This window comes from Festucalex cinctus, chromosome 1 (assembly GCF_051991245.1).
Source record: "Festucalex cinctus isolate MCC-2025b chromosome 1, RoL_Fcin_1.0, whole genome shotgun sequence".
NCBI classification, from domain to species: domain Eukaryota; kingdom Metazoa; phylum Chordata; class Actinopteri; order Syngnathiformes; family Syngnathidae; genus Festucalex; species Festucalex cinctus.
Genome location: NC_135411.1, coordinates 68739273 through 68760379, shown reverse-complemented (window position 1 = coordinate 68760379; position 21107 = coordinate 68739273). Strand labels below are relative to the sequence as shown.

General features: G+C 44.7%; 1 protein-coding gene across 1 annotated transcript; it reads right to left on the bottom strand.

The window, feature by feature from the left end:
• Positions 1 to 207: 207 nt before the first annotated feature.
• LOC144013470 (uncharacterized) lies at positions 208 to 18115 on the bottom strand. Its single transcript, XM_077512437.1, has 10 exons — positions 17909 to 18115; positions 10681 to 10795; positions 10524 to 10583; positions 9482 to 9704; positions 8679 to 8764; positions 5312 to 5427; positions 5017 to 5191; positions 1144 to 1651; positions 867 to 1044; positions 208 to 764 (listed from the first exon to the last, which is right to left on the bottom strand). Exons 1-10 carry the CDS (start codon positions 18113 to 18115, stop codon positions 387 to 389), a joined length of 2046 nt encoding a protein of 681 aa, XP_077368563.1. The 3' UTR covers positions 208 to 386.
• Positions 18116 to 21107: the final 2992 nt, after the last annotated feature.

The window sequence follows — 21107 nt, the reverse complement described above, 5'->3', positions numbered from 1 at the left end:
TGGCAATTTAACCCAGAACACCCCCCTCGCAATTATTATAGCCAAATATGTAATGCTACTTTGAGGTGTGATAACTGAACTCATTTTTTTTCCAACCACTCAAAATGTTCAACTGTGTTGTGACTAGAACTAAATATGCCCTATATTGTGTATGTATGTGGAAAATGTCATACAATGGTTGAAATGGTCAGTCACAACTATGAAGAATTTAGAGTGAACAGAATTTATGTAATTAGAACAATCAATAATAACAATAATAACAACAATAACAATAACAACAATAGATAACAAATTTCTATAACTACTTTTTTTCAACAACTATAACTACAATAACTACAACTATACTATAACTAACTAACCAACTAACTAATAACTACATTTTTTTTTTAACAGTTCAAACAATGTCTCTTCAAGTGGGCGTTGCAAATTGCAACTCCACATTTGGCACACGAGTGTGACGCCTGCAGTTTTTTTGTGCACAGCCCGCACTGGTGCCTTCTCCTCAGTGGCCTTTCTGGGGCAGCTGCTGTACCATGTACGTTGGATTGTGCGTTTTGCATTCTTCTCTCGATCTCCGGAGTGACGAGCGCCTTTGCCACCTCACAGAGAAAGAGCCGTCTTTTATACAGCTTCCGCTCATTCCAGGTTGGCTCCACATGTGAAAACAGGACATAAGCGTTGTATGATGATACGTCCAGCATGTGCGAGAAAAGGCACATGGGCCACCTCAACGCCCGCCGGCGGGAGGAGTAAGTGCCACAAGCCTGCAAAAAAAAAAAAAAAAAAGACAATAAAAAACATCAGATGACATCAGAGAAGATAGCTGTGATATAAAGCTTTGACCAAAAAAAAGTATTTATGCTTACCTGGTCCAGGTGGTCCACTGCACCCTTGCATTTATTATAGTCCAGAATAATCTGAGGTTTGTTGCCTTTTCCTTTGGTGACCACTGGCTCACGATGTTTAGAGCTGAGCACAAGCACGTTTTTGCTTTTTTTTGGCATATATGACACAATTGTCATATGCTGAGTGAATGCAAACAAGCTGGAATGAAATACAAATAAAAGTTTATTCATATAGCACTTTTCATAAACAGAAATGCAACAGCCAGATTAGAATACAACAGAAAAAGAAAAAACTCACCTTGAGAGTGGCTGCCGAGTTGCACACCTCAGAAGTGCTGGCGGGAGCTCCTTTTTATTTTTCCTCAGTGTGCCCACGAGTGCAATTTTTTTTTTTCTCAACTGTTCCGCCAGCGGAATGGATGTAAAAAAATTGTCACACGTAACTGTGTGTCCCACATAGGGGTTGCACAGACGGAGCACCACGTTCATCCCAACGTTTAGAGTACGTGGGCCCCCTGGCGGCTTTCCCGTGTACACTTCCAGACTGAGTGCATACGATGTTTCCACATCACAGACAGCCCACACTTTGATCCCATATTTGGCCGGCTTTGAGGGAATGTACTGCTTGAACGAACAGCGGCCTCTAAAGGAGACAAGCTGTTCGTCCACACAAATGTCCCTTCCCGGGTTGAACAACTTGGGGAGGATTTCAGTCCATTTAGCCCACAGGTCGGATATCGGGGACAGTTTATTGGGTTGTCCAGGTGTACGCTTTGAACTTGTGTTAGAAGTAAAGCGACTGATGTCTCGACCAAATGAGAGTGCACGATTTCAAATCGTGTGTGCACTGTACACGCATCCACACAACTGTATGATTTCAAATGACACTAAACTTCAGTCAGTAACTTGTGCAATTCAATGTTCCTGCAAGTTACGCGCGTGCACGAGCACCCACGAAGGTGCACGAACATCCACGAGGATGCACGAGGATGCACGAGCATGCAATCCGGAGAGAAAACAGTTTGTACAAGGAGTGAGATTGCAAGGAAAATCATTAATTGTCATCTACCGCCACCTGGTGGATTTGGGGTGCAAAATCTTTCTCATGCCCATGGCACCGTCGAGGAATGTCCATAGAAGGATTTCATGCAGAAATCACGGAAATTGCAATAAAATACATGCAGTGTCCAATCGGTCCAAAAATGTCACTTATAATGTACATTAATGTTACGCGGTTGGCTAACGCCGATTCCAGGGATATTATAATAGTTATCTCCCTCATGCAATGGCTGAGAAATGTTGGCACACTCGCATTTTGACGGTCCCCCAGTTTTCCAAAGTCGTGGCTCATTTTTTTTAATTATTATTATTTTTTTTGTTTTCCCCCTGCACAATCAACTCCTAATTTACATAATTGGCTAAGCAAATGGCACAAGGGTTAAACGTACAACCGGGGCTGCTTCGTTAAAATTTTCTAGGGGGCGCTATTGAGTCATTTTTGTAAAAATAGCACAATCAACATTAAAATATTGCTAATTTTACCAGGCCAGATGTGTGTGCCAAGTTTCATGAGTTTCTGTGCATGTTTAGACCCTCAAAACCGGCGTTGTTTTCTTGGCGAACAGCGCTTAGCCACGCCCACAGCAATTCACGAAAACTCACAAACTTCGTGTTGTGACATCATGAAGGCTGTCAACTTCCGCTTACCCGCAGGACTTAAATCGGGAAATATGTCCTGATCGACTCTCCAATCAATGGGTCAGTAATTCCCCTTTTCCCTCACCGGCTCTAAGGCGTCAATGTGAGGGGACGAGAATTAGTCAAGCCGATATATCGAAGTGGACTCACCTAGGTTTGCTCACTGTCTTCTTATCATGAGGTCAATCCGTTTTCATCCACCTATTACTCCTGAATGAGCAACCACACGAACCCAGGAATAATAAACTGAACACCTCACTTACTTGGCAGCTCCACCTCTCTTAGTTGTTTGCATTTGTTATTGACCTAGTCATTTAATAATCCTTGTTAGGATCATACGGACTTGTTTCATATAAAGCAGGAGTATTTGACTTTATTAATACAAATGGAGAACATTCATCAAATGTTATTAAAATACAATTACCTCTTTTCCAAACGTCCGTTGCTGTTGTCCGTCTCGAAGGAAAATAATGAGGTCTTATAAAATGACCTGGACTTAGTAAAAAGTCCCAAAAATAATAAAACAAAACCGAAAGAAACAAATAAAATAATTAAAGCAAAAATTGTCTTTCAATATTTTATTACAATGATAACAGGAATATAAAACAATTTTTAACTTCTTTAATGCGCGTTCGCCAAACACCAGGCGCAATTATAAATTTCAAAAATCACAAATACAATTAAAATTAAAATTAATAAAGTATAAAATGAAATAGGAAAAGGGAAATCAAACATAATAATATAAACCTTTGAATAGAGTCTTCTAAGATTGATCACTTCTCTAAAGAGCTCAAGACCTAAATTTAAAATAAGACGTTTTTGGCTAAAAATAAATTTGAAGATATGGGAGTGTATTAAATGGCTCCGTCCCTACACGCGATTAACCGTTCATAACTTCCTTTTAAACATCTTATTTAATAAAGCATTGTACATTACCCAATTTGGTGAGAAAAGTCCCCGCTCGCAGCTAACAGCCAAAGGTCCTCCGAGAATAACCTAAGTCCTATCACTCTGCTGAACAGTTCTCTAACAACACACTCCTCACGGGTTGATCGCTTCACGACAAAGAGCTGAAAGCTCGGAGCCCCGATCGTTGCCAGGGGCAATCTTTTATAACCTTGGTTGCGTCACAGCATCTCCTTGGTAACGGTGGTCTTCCGCCGGTCGTTCCAGTCACTTGTAGTCCCTTTGCATATCAATGCTCTGAGACAAGTTAGGGCATGTTGGGACGTGTTAGGGCATATCCACAGTCACATACAGTTGAGTGAGAGACAAGCACATAACATTGGAGCTCATTCTTTACACAAGCGCACACAGGAAACTGGTTACTAAGCTACGCACACCACAGAGCTTAGTCAGTTCCTGTTTAAACAAAAACACATTTCAGCTTACGTGGGGCTATATGCACTCATTTACACGTGGGGCAATACACTCATCCTACGCGGGGCACTACGCCATCTTACGTTGCCATATGCCATCTTACTGGGGGCAACATGCTATACGTGGGGCAAGACGCCATCTTACGTGGCCATATGCCATCTTACGCTGCCAAAGTCTCGGCTGCAATTCAATATGGAGCCAAAAAAGTCCCTATTACAATTCTAACGGTCCTGGCTCTTATTCGATATTTACAATCATCAAATCAATGACAATATGTGATAATATTCTTAACCAAACTATGCAAGCATGAATAATATGTAAATACATAGCATGTTAAATCCCAAACCTCTCAGGGAATCTCAACAGGTTGATTCTTTTTCATTTGTTACACATCTTGTATGGCAATGCTGAGAGAAAACATCTTTTCATACAGGCAATCATGACACTCAATGCAGTTACAGCAATCTTATCAGCGATAATAAACAGTATCGCACGTAATTAAAAGAAAAGAAAAGACAGCAAAGTTTCACAGTGGCTTCAATGTGCTGTAAGCATTGATCCATATTTCAGGTTAACAATTGTCGAATAAAAATTGTATGTTGTGTGTGCTATTACTCAATTCAGGATACCTTTGTGTATTTATTTAACCGTGGGGCTTTATCACTACAACGTAGGGCCACCTACTCTCTTTAACTTGTGGCTTGATAAGGTTCAAAATGTGGGGCTAGGATGAGGATCTTATCAAAACGTGGGGCTTACTTAAAGCTAACGTGGGGCTTAAGGCCAACCTGGGCCTCGCTAGGGATGACCTATACTTGCTAAGCAGGCGGCTCCGGTTGCTTAGGTTTGGCGGCATCTGGTGGTTACCTTGGGGTACTGCACCCAGAGGCCAAAACATGATCATATCTGCCCTATAGACACCAATTCCTTGATCTTATGGACACCAATTGATCTCTAATTTTAGAATTGAGTTCAGTCCATAATTCGTCATGATATGGTGCTCCATCTGACCCACTCGACTCCACTCAATTCGACACCCCCTCCTAGAGATCACAGGTGTCCCTCAAGCAAATCAGCCGCATATCCAGCTCACCATCCAACCCCATCATCCACACCTCATCCACCCCTCCGTCATCGCCCAACGGAGACGCCGGGGAGTCGGAAGGCATGGAGACGGGCGAAGGATCAGGTAGTGGAGACCACAGGCTGAAGCCATTTATCAGTAGGGAGGGCGACAACGCAGCCAACGAGCCCTCATCCTCGCTATGCTCAACCACCGGGTCATCATCAAATGACGAAACCGCGGGGGAGACTGGTCTCAACAGTGGCATGATCTTACCAACTGGAGCCTCCTGTCGGGCGGCACTGGATTCCCCAGGCTCGTCAACCCGGTCCAGGGAGGGCGAGGGGGCCGTCTCAGGCGCGCAGGGTCGCTCCTCTCCAACTCGAACACCACCATACCTGGCACTCTCACCAGGTCTGGCCGTCTTCCTAGGAGTGGCGGCTACACAAAAGCCAGACGGGGTATTGAAAGTCAAGCGTCGAGCACCGTCAGGCAGGCGCCATACCATGCGCATCAAAGGGACAGTGCTCCCAATGAATACACTTTCTTTGTTAACATAGTAACGTATATCTTTTATTGGACTTTGAACCAAACCTTCCAACTTACATGAGCCCGCGAGGTCAGCAAAGCCAGGCCATTTCCAAATTTTACTCATAGCTGAATCGAAAAGATCACATAAATAAGTCATATAAAGCCCATCGGGTATAAGCCACATTTCCTCACCCACACCCTCTGGGGACAAAGGACAGCAGCAGTGCCCATAGAAAACGTCTCCAACTACCCAGGCTGAGAAGAGAAGGAGATCGTTTCCACAGAAGACACACCGCGGCTCATCCTGGTTATCCTGGTAAACACACAAATACAATTCGACAATTCTTAAACCTGAGGAGAGCCGGCAAGATTGCGGCTCCCTATATGTACAGGTCGATCCTGATCTAAATGTTCATCCGCACCCACTCTGTCGAGAGAATGCGGAATGCCACTACGCCGAGAGAGCGAGGGTGTGGTCGCTCTCCGAGTAGCGGAACCTTTTGGCGGGAGAGTAAAGAAAGCTGCATATGTAAAAAACCAAACTACTAAAACCAATTGGTCGACCAGGCGCATCCATAGGAGAATTGAAATCGCTCCCCAAACCATTCCCCATAATATTAGTTTAGCTGTTCGCCACACCCAAACCCTGCTGCCCGTAGCCACAGGGTTCTTTTGAAGGCGAACCACCATATTCATGATGTAGAGAGTCATTGCAATGGCCAATACACCTTCTAATACAACTGCTCCATATAAAACCTCAAAAATCTTGATAGAGGTTATATCTAAACAAATCCAGCAAACCAAGAGGAAAGTTTCTGCTACCCCTCTCGGAGTTTTATAATCTATTCTAATTCGGCCATGCATATACACAATGAAGCATCCTAGTCCCAGTGTGTATGTACAAAACACAAAACGCAACACCAATACCTTGATAACAGCTATTATCAAAATAATGGGTCGAGTTAGCTGACAAAAATCCCATTGTCCAGTACAGCAATAAAGAAGCCATATTATAAAAATCATCCAATATTCAGCTTCATTACTTACATTTTGAAGGGCGCCTGGTCTCCCTTTAGTACCATTAACAGTACCGCACGCCATGGTCATGTGTAGTTTTACTGTTCCGCCAAAAAGTGTCAGTGAGGATTGAGGAAGACAGGGCTGGGGCGTTGCAGTTATAGTCTAGTCGATCCCGCCCTCTTTTGCAGCCCCTCCTCAATGCTCAATAACCTCCTCTTCGTCGCCCCTCCCCAATTTTCCTGCAGCTCTTTGGCCAAAAGCTGAGCTTTTACCTTATTTGGTAAGGTTTTCTGTTTGAGAATTTGGCGAGGAAATAACGACAAAGTTCCTCTTTTAACAATTAAAAAAGCTATCACCGCTGATAGAACAATTCCTAAACCTAGCAGGAACCAAAGTCCCACTTCTTGTACTAAATTATATAGCCCGGTACTAATCCCAGTAAACGCCGTCTCTGCCACATCTTCCACAACTTCAACGGCTGTTGTGGCCACAGTTTTAACTACACCCTTTATTGCCAATCCAATTCTCTCATACCAAGTACATACATGTTCCCCCTTATGATTGTATTCGTCACTGTGTCCACAATGCAGCCATTTTTCAGCAGGTTCGTGGCATGTGCCTGGGCCAAAAATTTTATTGAATCCCAGCCAATCAAATCCCGTAACTACTTCTCCTGCACAAAGGGACTTTCTAAATGCATGTCCCTCTAAAATTTGCACAATGGAGTCAGGAGGCTTGGGGATAATTTTAAGTCCTACCATTTTAGACAATTCTTTATCATTGTCCCATCGCGCGCAGTAATCTTTTCCTACCGCTTGGCTACGAATCCATCTATTATTATTATCTTTTACCCATACCGCTCCCTCGATATTGGCATAATCTTCATCGTGGTAACGTGGGGTACAAAAATTCTTAAACCGGGAAACTTTATAACAAGGTTTACGTGCTAACACAATCGTACAATTTTTAAAATCCTTCCCGGAATTTCCACCCTTACACACCATCTCCCACGGCCGTGGACTAGCGTATAAGGCTGGTCTTTGACTGTCAGGCCAAATGTCATTCTCTTTAGAATACACTGTCGCCATATATTGATATTTAACCCAATAATTTTCTGACTTTCCTAAGCAAGGTAATACATCTTTTTCCATTTCATCTTTATTGAGTCCCCACCACGTCTTACTCTCGTCTCTCGTATGTTTTTCTTTCCAAGCTTGCAGCACCCCTTTAATCGTTAAGTTTGTTTTTAACCCTGTACAGTTATAAATCCAATGTGTAAAAGGTGGCGTTCCCATTTCCACCAAGGGGCATCGCGGCGAAATACCACTTATCCATTCCTTCCCTTCCAATCTGTCAAACATTCTTAGTGCTACACATTGATCAATTTTATCAAAATCACCCTTCGGAACATTATGTAAATCATCCGGCGTAGGAATGCGTTGAGCCCACATTTGTACCCGCCTTATATTCAGTACAGTTATTTTCACAGTCTTATTAAAGGTTGATTCCAACACATACGTATCCCTTTTCCATATCCATGGAAAAGAGTTATTCAACCACTCTTCGTGTTTCACTTTTATCTTCTTTTCACATAGTGCGTTTTTAACACTCATTGCAAAAAGGTGAGTAAGCAAGGTACTCGCGTCACCTCTTAACCCTCCTTCGGGGAGGGTAAGACTACTACCGCTATCCGCAAAGCAAAACATGTGGTAGGGCACGGGACAATACCTCATCATATTCCAATCACAATGGCTATCATTATAATACAACTGGGCCTGACTTAACCTAACCCTGCATCCCGGCCGTTTCTTTATTACTTTACTAACTTTATTTATTTTATCTATTACTTTTATTGGAGGTGTAATTGGTGGGGTCCTCCTAGACGTATTTCTTCCAAAAATAGTCGCGGCGTATACCATCCTACGTAATCTATTATGTGACCGGGTCTTATTTAACCTAACTCTGTGCCTCGGCCGTTTCTTTTTAACTTTCCTTGGTGGGGGCTTTTTGAACCCCTGCATTCCAAGAAATTTCGGTGAGGCGAAAATCATACGTTTAAAACGTGGGGGAAAAACTTCAATCGCCCTCGGCTTTCTAAATTTTTTTAAGCCTTCGTTGATGAAAAACTAAAGGGTACTTACCCGATGCTGGAGTCGGAGTACCTGGCAGGTAATCACCGGTCCCGTTGGCCCCTGGTCCTTCAATGGTCCCGTTGGTTTCTGGTCCCCTGCATCGAAAGGTTAAACAGCTCCAGCAAGGTTCCCATGCCGGCCGAAGTTCGGTACAAGTGTCATTTCGTGGGGCCGCTGGAATTCCGAAATCCGGGTCGTCAGGGTCTGTCTCTAACCAGTATCCTCCTGTCGCATCTGGCAACCTTGCACAATATTCATTAACGTACCAAGAAGGATCTCCTTCTCCAATCTGGACCCAGTTATTTCTAACAAATCTTTGCTCTAGCTTCTTCAAGCATAACAAAGTAATATTGACTATAGAGTCGTTCGCTGTGCTATTAATCCGGTAAACTACTCGAACTTTACACTTACTCTTTGAATTTACAGGGTACGTCGTGCTCCTTTTCAAAATCTTCACCGATTCATTATATGTTTGACTGGATTTGCTGCGAAGGTAGGAATTCACTAGGGTGGTTCTCTCCTCCCTCCATTGCCTCTCACAAGGAGTATCCGCTCCGGCACCGCAGGCTTCCCTCTGCGGTCCTTTACTTCTCTTCCATTCTTCACTGACATGCATTACCTCCACTTTCCAGCACGTTTGGTTGGCTATTTTAGTGCTGCCATACCGTACGTCGACCAAGTCGATGGGATTAATCGGAGCCATGCTGTCGAAGCTGAACCTTCGCCTTCTTTGCGCTCGCAGCCCCAACAAACAATAAATCAATGTTATTACTATCAAGCAAAGTATGGTGGCCAGCCAAACCCTACCGTACGCCCAGCGTCGTCTTCGACGGATGACAGGAACGTTCATGTAAACTCTGTCATCTTCAGGTTGTTCATGAACGGTGTCCAATGGGTCTTCAAACAACGTGGGGCTACCCCCATATGTAGGAATCTCATAGGGGTTCTCAACCCTGTCCCTACCGTTGCCACCACGCTCTGGCTGGCGTGTAATTGTTCCTATATTGGCGTAAACATGCGGCTCTCCTCTTACCTCTAGAGTCAAAGGGTGAGGCAAGTTTAAAGTCGCAGGTCTAGGTATTTCATACAACGGGGTATCATAACTAGGAGGACCCAGTCCTAGGTCCTCAAACCTCACCCTGTTCCTGGCTGAACAAAGTCGTCCAGGTATCACTAATTTACCCCCGCTGTCGCCAAAACTTTGATCTTCCTCCATCGCTTCCTCGTAGCTACGTTTCATACTCTCTACTGACGGTTCTATCTTTTATGGACTACTAAGCTTTAAAACCACATTAGCTCCTCCCCCTCTACCTTGGGGGTTGGCCTTTGTTATACAGTTATCTTATTCTATTTTTAAATTGTTTCTACATTCCACTGAGCCAAATACATTTTAATTTTAAACAAAAGGGGTTTCCAAATTCACTATATTATGCCCAATTTACCCCGCACCACATAATCTTTCTAACTACTTATCTTCATCGTCTTTGGCCCTCAATTTAGCCAACCTTTCTCGCATTTGATTTTGTCGAAATACTTGGTAATCAAACAATAGGGCCGTTGAGGGTCCTGGTGACTCCTCCTGCTCAAGGTTCGCGGGGGTCTGGTTGGACCTCTGTATTTTGGCCTCAGCTTCCTCGATTCTTATTTCCAATTTCTTAATTATCTCCCTCATTTCATTTTGCTCAGCGATTCTTTCCTGAGAACTCTCAATTAAAGACAACCAATGTGGCCTAAATTGCCCAATATCCACAAAAAGATTGTCTAGGGCCGGTATAAATGCTCCTAAAAAAATTTCTAATAATTGTCTATGTGTCTCTAATCTGGTTACTCTAGTCTTTAGCTCAGCAATCTCACCTTCCATCTCCTTCTTGTTGCTACTTCTCAGCGAATGAAGAGGGCTGTGGGTCCTGGTGCCTGTTCCAAAAGCGTGACAGGACTCCCTTAAGGACCTTGTGCTCCTTCACCTCATCAACCTCGCTATCTTCGCTCGCTTCGCCTTCGTACCCTTTACCTTCTGGCTCCTCCTCGTTAGAGGAGGGGCTCTCACTTATCTCTGGCTTTTCCCTCCACTCCGTTCCCGACCCTGCGGCTGGAGTTTCCGGTACAACTCCCTTTTCCGGTTGCTCCTGTTGAGGAAAAACGGAATGGGGGGCTTTTATACACATTTCTGCCAATTTTTTCCATTTAGGTGCATTATTATACCGCCATGGATTTTTCTCACAAAATTTAGGGCAGCCACGCAAAGACCAATGCTTTTTGTGGTAGCCTAACACGTTTCCTTCTCCGGTACAACCCGGATAGGGACATCCTTTCCCCTTATACTTCTTCGGGCGACCCCTGAGGTCAAAGTCTCCCTTCGACCTGGGTGCCTTGTGTTCATCCTCTTCTAATGAACTCACATAACAATATTCCAGCTCTCTTGTGGCCACCTGAGCCAATGCCAACAACTTCTCATTACCCTTAGGCTTTACTTCTTCATCTCCACTCTCACTACTATGCCTTCTTGTCGGCCTAGTACCAAAGTATTCTCCATTAAAAGTACAGTTGGGGTGTAACCGTTTGGCTTCCTCCTCTGTACTCATCGACACTGCCATCCCTAACGAGTATATTCCCTCGTAGGGTTTCATAGCCATCATTACTTTTACTTTCAACCAATATATCGGGTCCCCCAAAACCCATCGTCGCGGCATCGCTGGACTCACTTTTACTACTACTGTTTTAGCTTTATATTCCATTCTATCCAATGTAGTCCCCTTTACTATATGACTACCTTCCATAGCGCTAATATTCACTGCTTTCTCTTGCGGGACATCCGGCAATGTTTCCATTGAAATGTCCCCTCGAGCCAAAGCAATATTGATTAGCGTGGGCCAGGGGGTTCTTGGTTCCCCCCCACTTAACACAGGTTCAACGTGAACTAAAGTTGGCACCGCTTCCGAGCCAACAATTAATGGAGCCAAGCCATACTTACCTCCATGCGGTGGCCAGTTATTGTAAAGCAGTGCCTGGAACCTCGGGTCGCGAGTCCTCTCGTTTACTTCCATCGGCCAATAGGTCAGCAAATCGGAACTTAGCGACTTTATCGAAGTTTCTGCTCTAGTTAACTGCCATCCCTCGGCCTCTCCTGCTCTCACTAGTGAACCTTTTCCCATTCTCATCCTACAATGTAGGCAATACAGTATGCTCTCCCCGTCCCACAAACATTCACAATGCTGTGCCTCTGTATTCTCTTGCGGGGCTAAGTCCCACTGAGCATACGCTTTTATCCTAGGTAGGCTTTTTATTCTACAGTATCCACACACCTGTATTTCAAGCACCTTAGCCGGGCCTATTTTACTCAGGTCTGGCTTAACGCCATCTACCCAATACTTATTGGCTATATTCCACTGTTCCCTCGACTCCTCGTTTCCACTGCAAATTACACAGGTCGAGACAGCCGGTTGCCAACTAAAATCTTCCACTCTATTACTAATATATCCTCTCACTGCATTCGTCCAAAGATTAAATGCCTTACCGACCATTATCACCTTCTCCGTTCTCCGCACGATGACAGCTCCCTTCATCATAACGAGCCTGACAAAGTCCGGCGGGACTGGTTCCATTTTTAATTATTTGTCTTACTCCTTAACTTCAGGCTGAATTAACTGGTATCGGTTTTAGCTGCTCTACCCCTTGGACTCCCTTCTTCTTCAGTCGCACTGTATTTCTGTCTAAAATTTCTTCAACGATGTCAAATTGGTCATATTTCGCTTTCACTGCCTGACTATCAGAAGGACTATGAGATTTTATCCACACTCTCTGTCCTACCTGAAATGGGCACTTTCCCTTTTGAGGGTGTTGTGTGCTTTGCATCCGTCCTACCTCAAGTGCGACAAAGGGGCGCTGGTTCAATTCCTGCGAAGGGGAAGGTCTATCTGCTCTGCTCCTCCCATTCAAATCCTTGACCAACTCCACCAATTTCTCGCTCCATTCTTTTCCATTAGCATTCTTCCCAAGCCAACTTTTAACTAGACCAATGGTCCTTTCAGCCACGCCGTTAGCTTGAGGGGTGTAGGGCGGCGAATAAGTTCTTATTATTCCCCACTTTTGACACCACCTGTCTATTGTAGCGTTTTTGAAATGAGTTCCATTGTCAGTTCTTAACTCTCTCGGTATGCCTAACCACATACAACCCTCTTCTAGTGTTTTCAGCACGCTATTAGCATTCGCATTACGTACAGCTTTTAAACCAAAATGTCCTGACATCGAATCAACAAGCACAATAAGATATTTCTCACCTTTAGTGCCGCTTACTCCCATGGGGCCTGCTACGTCCATGCAAACTGATGCCCATGGAACAGTGCTTTTAATCGTCAATCCGTCCACTCGCTGTCCTCGGCGTCCTGCATTATACTTATTACACAACTCGCAATTTCGTATAACTGAACGGATTTTCTTTTCTGGGATCCAAAGTTCCAGTTTCTCCAGCTCCCTTTTTGTGGGCAAGGCACCTCCGTGGCCTAGCGCTTCATGTACGGCCTTAGTCACCTCACACACAAACTCATTCGGGACCACTTTTCCTCCTTTGGGAGTATTGTCCCATTTTTCTGCTCCTACAATTACCAATCTTCTCTCTTGGACGTATTTATCTATTTCATCATTACCTCTCCAGTGAGCCCCCTCCTTGACGTGGGCTCTCTGGTGAACAACATCGATAGTCATATTCAACCTTAACTCGGCTATTTTCTTCCACAACTCAGCATGAGCAATTTCTCTACTCCTCGCTCCTTCAAACCCATTTTCTTCCCAAATGGATAAGTCTTCTTTGAGCGCCTGAGCACAATAGTGACTATCGGTTATAAGTCTTACTCGACTCACGTGTAATCTTATGGCCTCTAACAATCCTTCTAACACCGCTGTAGCCTCTCCTGCTTGGGCACTACCAGGAGTCTGACCTTTCCGGCGGCATATCTCTTTACCATCGTGTTTCAGGATGAAGCCCCAGTGGGCATTCTGGTCTTCACCCTTTTTAGAACCGTCTGTGTATAAAACCCATTCATATGGCTTCTCCTCACTATTTACAGTTTTCGCCTGTTTTTTAGATATGGATTTTGCTGGTCCTATCTCTAAATCGGGGTCTAGCAGGATGTCTTCCCACCTTCCCCATCTCACATTAGTCGCTTTAGTACTTTCTAATGTGTCTTTACGCAGGTAGCGATGTACTTGACTCTGCGTAACAACCTTTATGCCTTGTCCCTGGGCTAAGTCTTTTAATGTTCCCCAATATTTAGCAAGAACCGCTAATTCTCTCTCCTCCTGGGGAAACTTTTTCTCAACATTATTTATAGTGTAAGTCCACAATGTTACCAAGCCAGCACCTTCATTACTAACGCTTACCATTGCATTATCCTCATCACATTGAATTTCGGCTACTAACCTAACTTCCAAACTTCTCGGCTCAAGGCGTATAGCATTTTTTACTGCGTTTTTGAGCCCTTCTAAATTTTCTTGGTCTTTAGCCGACCAAGGCCAATCTTTTGTTTTCTTTTCGTTAGGATTTTTACGCAATCGGGCATAAAGGGGTCTCGCAAATTTCTGGTAAAATGGAACATGATCTCGGACATAATTACACAATCCTAATATTTTCTGCAGTTCGTTCTCGGTCGTTGGTGGCAAAATTTGTTCTATCTTTTCTCGATACGCTTGCGACAGCCCCAAGTCTTCAAACACTTGGAATCCCAAGTAATCTACCTGAAACCTGGCAAGCTGACATTTTTTAAGATTTAGCTTCAATCCTGCCGCCGTCACTCGCTCGATTACGGCCTGCAAAGTTTCCAAATGTTCCTCCTCCGTGTCACTAGCAATAAACACATCATCAATGTATACTGTGACTGGGAGACCTTCCAAAATATGCAAGACAGCTGATTGAAATACGTTCGGGGAATTTTTATATCCCTGCGGCAACCGCTGCCAAACGTATGCTCTTCCTTTATGCGTAAACGCTGTTTTCCCTTGTGATGCTTTGGCAATTCTCAGGGAAAAAAATCCATTTGCAAGGTCAATACATGATTTATACCTTTTTACTCTTAATGTTTTTAAAGACGCCTGGGGGTTTATGAGGCTCGCTCGGTTGGCCACCGTACGGCGGTTCAAAGCTTTAAAGTTAATGACCGGCCTCCAACCCCCTCCTACCGCTTCAGGTTTTTTAACAGCTTGAATTGGGCTATTGGTAATCGGGTTTAGTTCTTCACGAATAATGCCAAGTGCTAATAATTCTTTTACAATTACCTCCATTTCGGCAACTGCTCCGGGGTTAAGGGGATATTGCCTTACGGGCGGATGTACCCCTCCACTAATAGTATGCATGTATTTTGCTCCTAAATCACCGCAATCATTTTTAAAATGTGCGATAGCGGCTTTGTCTAAAATTTCACCTAATTTCTTTTTCCCTTCCAGTGTTAACACACTGTCTTGGATTTGTTGGGCTTTTACGGCTGGTACATCTACTGACTTATACCATTCTTGATCAAGTATTATTTTTGTAGGGCCTACTTTCACTAATTTCGGTTTTAATTTTTCCCATCTCTTTTCCGCAACCTGCCTTCGATTTTTGGACTTTTTCATTTCTTCTGCATCTTTTAACGTCAACAAATTGTGAGGTCCTACTACCCACACAATTCCCTTCCAAATTCCTACCGGCATTTTGGCAATCGAGCCATCAGCTACCATTACTTGTAGGTGTCCGATTTGTTTTAAGGCTCTACGGGTCATGGACACCTCGGCCCCTGTGTCTACTAAATAGGGCACTCCCTCCACCTTAGCATAAAGGTTATTCCCTACTCTGTAGACTCCTTCTAGGGTGACCCGTGCCTCTGTCTCCATTATTTGCCAGGCCCCCCGGAGGCGGCAGCCTTGCGCGCCTCGAGGAAGGCCTTCCTTTCTTCTGGGTTTAGTTTGTCGAATTCTTCTTTGGGCATGTATGCCGGACCTGGTCTTCGTACCGCTGGCTGTTGTCTTGGTTGGGGCCTCGTCTGCTGTCCTGGCTGAGTGGCCGGTCTCTGATTTCCACTCATTCTCTGTTGCTGAGGTCTCACATAGGGGACAGTCTGAACTGGTCGCTGAGCTCCCTGCTGGACTTGCTGTTCGTTCCCTCGGGTGCGACTAGCGATTGGTCCGGTTCTCCTCTTCTCAGCGTTATGCTTATTCAGGCGATCCCACTTCTTAACTGAGGCTTCAATTTTCAGCGTCGTGCTATTTGGAGCCATTTTCACAAAGACAGCTTCGTTCCCTTTGTCCTTAACAATCATCCGCAGCACTTTAATATACCTATTTGGCGATATAACTTCTTTAATTTTGTGCCACACGTTTAGCAGTGAAACGTCCCTTTTGAGTTGCTCTATAGCCCTATTAATATGGGCATCTTCATCTTCATCTTCGCCATCCACCCACCTTTCATAGACCTGTTGTGGTGTTTCGTTTGGTCCGACGGAGCTAGCGATGATGTATTGAAGCCATAGCTTCTTCGCGCCATCTCCTCCTGGCGCGTCCCTAATCATTGGCCATGTCTCAACTAAATACTCTTTAGCTGTTTCTAGCCTACTTTTTTGGCGAACCAACTCCTTTAAGGTCTTAAATTGTTGCACATCACCCTCTATGTCGTGTGGCTGATTTATTGGGTTTGGTACTATTGTAGTTGATCCCAACTGTGTCATATATTGGGTCTGTTGGTTAAAGGAGGCTCTCGGGACAGCTGGTACTGTTAAAGTAACCGCTGCTCCATCATTATCCGAATCTGAATTTAAATCATCGTCGGCTCTCAGCTCACATTTTGCTTTATCATTTATTGCTTTTTTGAGCCGTCTCAACATAAAATCATGTGCCACCGCCACGTAACCTTCCCTGAAATTCTTAGTCAGGTCTTGGTGAGCAAGTAATGTGGTATATGGCGGAGCCTGTAAAATGTTAACAGCCTCGCGATAAGTTATTCGCATAGTTAGAGGCATTTTACTATCTAGCTTATTGAGCCAGGCCGGTGGATAAGGGCGATTTACTTGCCCTGCCTCGGGTATGTACGCTTTTCGCCCATCCTTTGTCTCGATCCATTCCAGGCTAACATCCCTAGCTATCCTTTCTGAGGACCGGTACACATCAAACGTAGGTTGAGGATTTTTCTTTCTTCTATTCACTGGTCTTGTAACTATTTTTGGGTTCTGGCCGGGGTTGGCCGGGTCATCTTCTGACGAGGTTGAGTCTCGGTCTTCATCAGCGGGATTAGCGCCAATCACGGTCGGGACAGGAGCTTGATCTCCACCGTCCTCCCCTTCGCTCCCATCTTCTGGCAGGGGCACCGGCATCACGGGGGGTCGTCCCGGAAAGGGGTCCCGCGCTGTTCCAGGGGTAGACGTGACGGGGCTAAAGGTTACTGTTCCCCTTGGGGCTTTGCTTTTCCCCTTCGGGGCCTGTCTGCTCGGTCCCGCTCGCTCTTCATCCTCTACCACCCGGGCAGCTCCTGACATCCCTCCACTTACCGGGGAAGGCACGGGAGTTGTTTTAACTGGGGATGGTGACTGGGGCGAGTCCCTGAGTTCTCCGGTTATCGATTGCTGGAGCTGGCGCCGTTCACGATCTATCTGCCTAGTACGGGTTAAAATTTCATCTGTCACTGATTTAACTCGCTCCTCTCTCTGCTTTTTTGATATCGCTACCACAAATTCTACTCCCGATGGTGTTGTCACGGGAGTCTTAGCTCTTAAGGTGAAGGCTGCCACAGCTATGGACTCGGCCTGTTGCCACTGCATTTTCCCAGTTTTAATCCAATTTACATCTATTACTACTCTCTCCGCTCCTTCACCTAGCGCTTTGTCAACCCCTCTCTCCAATGCTTTGGCCATTTCGTCCGCATATTGTGACTGCTCGCTTTTAGGGTTCCACTCTGTCCCTGGCACGTGAATTATCATGCCATAGGGAGTGTTCCCGCCACTAGTTTTTGCCGCTATTATTGGCCGCTGATAATTTTTCTGTAATTCCTGTTTAACCTCTAATTCATATTCTTGTCCTGCTTCCTGCCTTAAAATGTTCCTAAGCGCTTTACTATGTGGTTTTAATGATCTATCTGTAATTATCACTATAGCATCCCCCTGTATTTGCCAGGGGCTCCCCACATAATGACACAATACCACTCCATTCCCGATTGAAACCTTTTTAGTTTCCTCCGGCAGCCCGCCAAGGGCCGCCGTTCTTATCAGGGGAGTCATTCTCACAGTTATCCCTGAGCTTTCATTCTCCGATGCTCTAGCGTCCTCCTCTACTGGGACACATGAGCCCGTATCATAAAAGCCCTCCTCACTAGCGGCTTCAGCAAACCGCTTCCTTGCCATTTGGAGCTCTTTCAACTCCGGTTGTTCCCAAAGGTTGAGGCTTAAAGCTTCAGTCTCCTTGGGATTTGCCAATTCCACTTTTAAGTGCATTTTCTCGGCAAGGGATTTTATCGTCGGGTCCCACTGGACTCCGGTACTAACCACTTCCATCACATTATACACATCCAACAACATAGACCACCAGTGGACCCAAAGGCCCACCGTCCCAGAGGTGCATCCCTCCTGGGGGTGGTTCACCACTACTGTTGCTATGCCCATTATTTCGGGAAATTCACTCACAAACATTCCCGTTTCCTTCACCGCCCTTTCCACCTCGACTGCGAGGTCTGTCGGACGGATCGAAGGGTTGTTTATCTCCAGGTGCCTTCTGGCTCCTGGTGGCCATCGATCTACACCTTCACCCAGCAGCATAACTACTACTGGTATATCTACTTGTTCTAGAGGACGGAATTCAGGCTTTAATCCTGCTCCCCTCTCCGTAGGGCTGGGGGACTTTTCCCTCCCATTTTTCCCTATTAATTTTTCCATTACTTCACTAGCGTGTTTTATAGCCCGCTTTGCTTCTTATTGTAGGAGTTGAGCTATCTATTTCCGAAGCCTACCCGTGCGCTTTGGGTTTCAGGGACGTACTATAGCTCCCGGTTACTCAGCTCCGTACCCGAGTACGTTGCCTCTACTTCTATCGGGACTACCGCGTTCGGGTTTCCTACCTTTACTCGTCGGCGGATGTCCTCTCTCAAACGGTGGGGTGTATTGTCCTTCCAAATCGGTTGTAATCCTCTCCGCTTCCCTTTTCCGGGATCTGGCTATCTTCTTGTGCCAATGGACACTCCTGTCAAAACCGAAAAAGGCTGCCTCCACTAGAACATTAGTCTAGTGGAAACTCCTACCTTCTCTCCTTAGTTCTCGACGACTTTCTTCTTGTGCCAATGGACACTTCTGTCAAAACCGAAAAAGGCTGCTCCCACTAGAACATTAGCCTAGTGGAAACTCCTACCTTTCTCCTTGGTTCTCGAAGACTTTCTTCTTGTGCCAATGGACACTCCTGTCGGGAACCGAAAACTTAAAATTTCCGCAAAAATACTAGGAGGAAAGGCAGGGGATGGGGGATCAGGGTTATGCCTGTAGCGGCGGCAGCCTCGATCAATGGGTCCGCTATCAAAGAAAAGGGACCATAAATATTTTCGGGCACCCCGCAATAACCAAGCAAAGAATATGGTAGATTTGCTATTAATGGATATCTACAATAACAAGCCACTAAAATGGGCAACCGCACCCAATATGGAAGGCCTAAGTACCGTAGACCATAGTTTATCATCACACAGTTGAAAGAGACTGCTTCTCTCCGAGCAGCTCTCCACCCTCAACTCTAACTGTTCAAGCCCTCCTCCTCTTTGTGGGCGGGCTTGAACCACCCCTTGACTCAGCCCCTCCCTCAGGAATGCGCGGTGCAGCGCGCTCTACCAGGTACACTATCAGTACCTTCACAGCCGACCAAGCAGCAGGTCGCTGTAAGAGCCCATTCACTTTTAATGGCTCTCTCACACTCAGCCTCTGTTTGAGTGTAAGTCTCCTGGGGGGCCAGTCACCGTTCCTTTAACACAAAATGGTACAATCAACTTCAATTCAAAAATCACACTAGTTTTTCACAATTAAAGCAGTTCTTTTCCATGAAACATTTTCATCAAAGAGACTAATTTTGTGTTAGCTCAGGGTCGTCTGACATGACAATTTATCAGTGAGTTCGCCGTCAACTCCAAGCACGGTGCCCCCGGCTCAGAGTCGCGCTCACTCGGGTTCCTGTTTGGGCTTCGATCGACCCCGATTTTGACAAAAATGAGTCAATCGTCGCCCCACGTTGGGCGCCACATGTCAACTTCCGCTTACCCGCAGGACTTAAATCGGGAAATATGTCCTGATCGACTCTCCAATCAATGGGTCAGTAATTCCCCTTTTCCCTCACCGGCTCTAAGGCGTCAATGTGAGGGGACGAGAATTAGTCAAGCCGATATATCGAAGTGGACTCACCTAGGTTTGCTCACTGTCTTCTTATCATGAGGTCAATCCGTTTTCATCCACCTATTACTCCTGAATGAGCAACCACACGAACCCAGGAATAATAAACTGAACACCTCACTTACTTGGCAGCTCCACCTCTCTTAGTTGTTTGCATTTGTTATTGACCTAGTCATTTAATAATCCTTGTTAGGATCATACGGACTTGTTTCATATAAAGCAGGAGTATTTGACTTTATTAATACAAATGGAGAACATTCATCAAATGTTATTAAAATACAATTACCTCTTTTCCAAACGTCCGTTGCTGTTGTCCGTCTCGAAGGAAAATAATGAGGTCTTATAAAATGACCTGGACTTAGTAAAAAGTCCCGAAAATAATAAAACAAAACCGAAAGAAACAAATAAAATAATTAAAGCAAAAATTGTCTTTCAATATTTTATTACAATGATAACAGGAATATAAAACAATTTTTAACTTCTTTAATGCGCGTTCGCCAAACACCAGGCGCAATTATAAATTTCAAAAATCACAAATACAATTAAAATTAAAATTAATAAAGTATAAAATGAAATAGGAAAAGGGAAATCAAACATAATAATATAAACCTTTGAATAGAGTCTTCTAAGATTGATCACTTCTCTAAAGAGCTCAAGACCTAAATTTAAAATAAGACGTTTTTGGCTAAAAATAAATTTGAAGATATGGGAGTGTATTAAATGGCTCCGTCCCTACACGCGATTAACCGTTCATAACTTCCTTTTAAACATCTTATTTAATAAAGCATTGTACATTACCCAATTTGGTGAGAAAAGTCCCCGCTCGCAGCTAACAGCCAAAGGTCCTCCGAGAATAACCTAAGTCCTATCACTCTGCTGAACAGTTCTCTAACAACACACTCCTCACGGGTTGATCGCTTCACGACAAAGAGCTGAAAGCTCGGAGCCCCGATCGTTGCCAGGGGCAATCTTTTATAACCTTGGTTGCGTCACAGCATCTCCTTGGTAACGGTGGTCTTCCGCCGGTCGTTCCAGTCACTTGTAGTCCCTTTGCATATCAATGCTC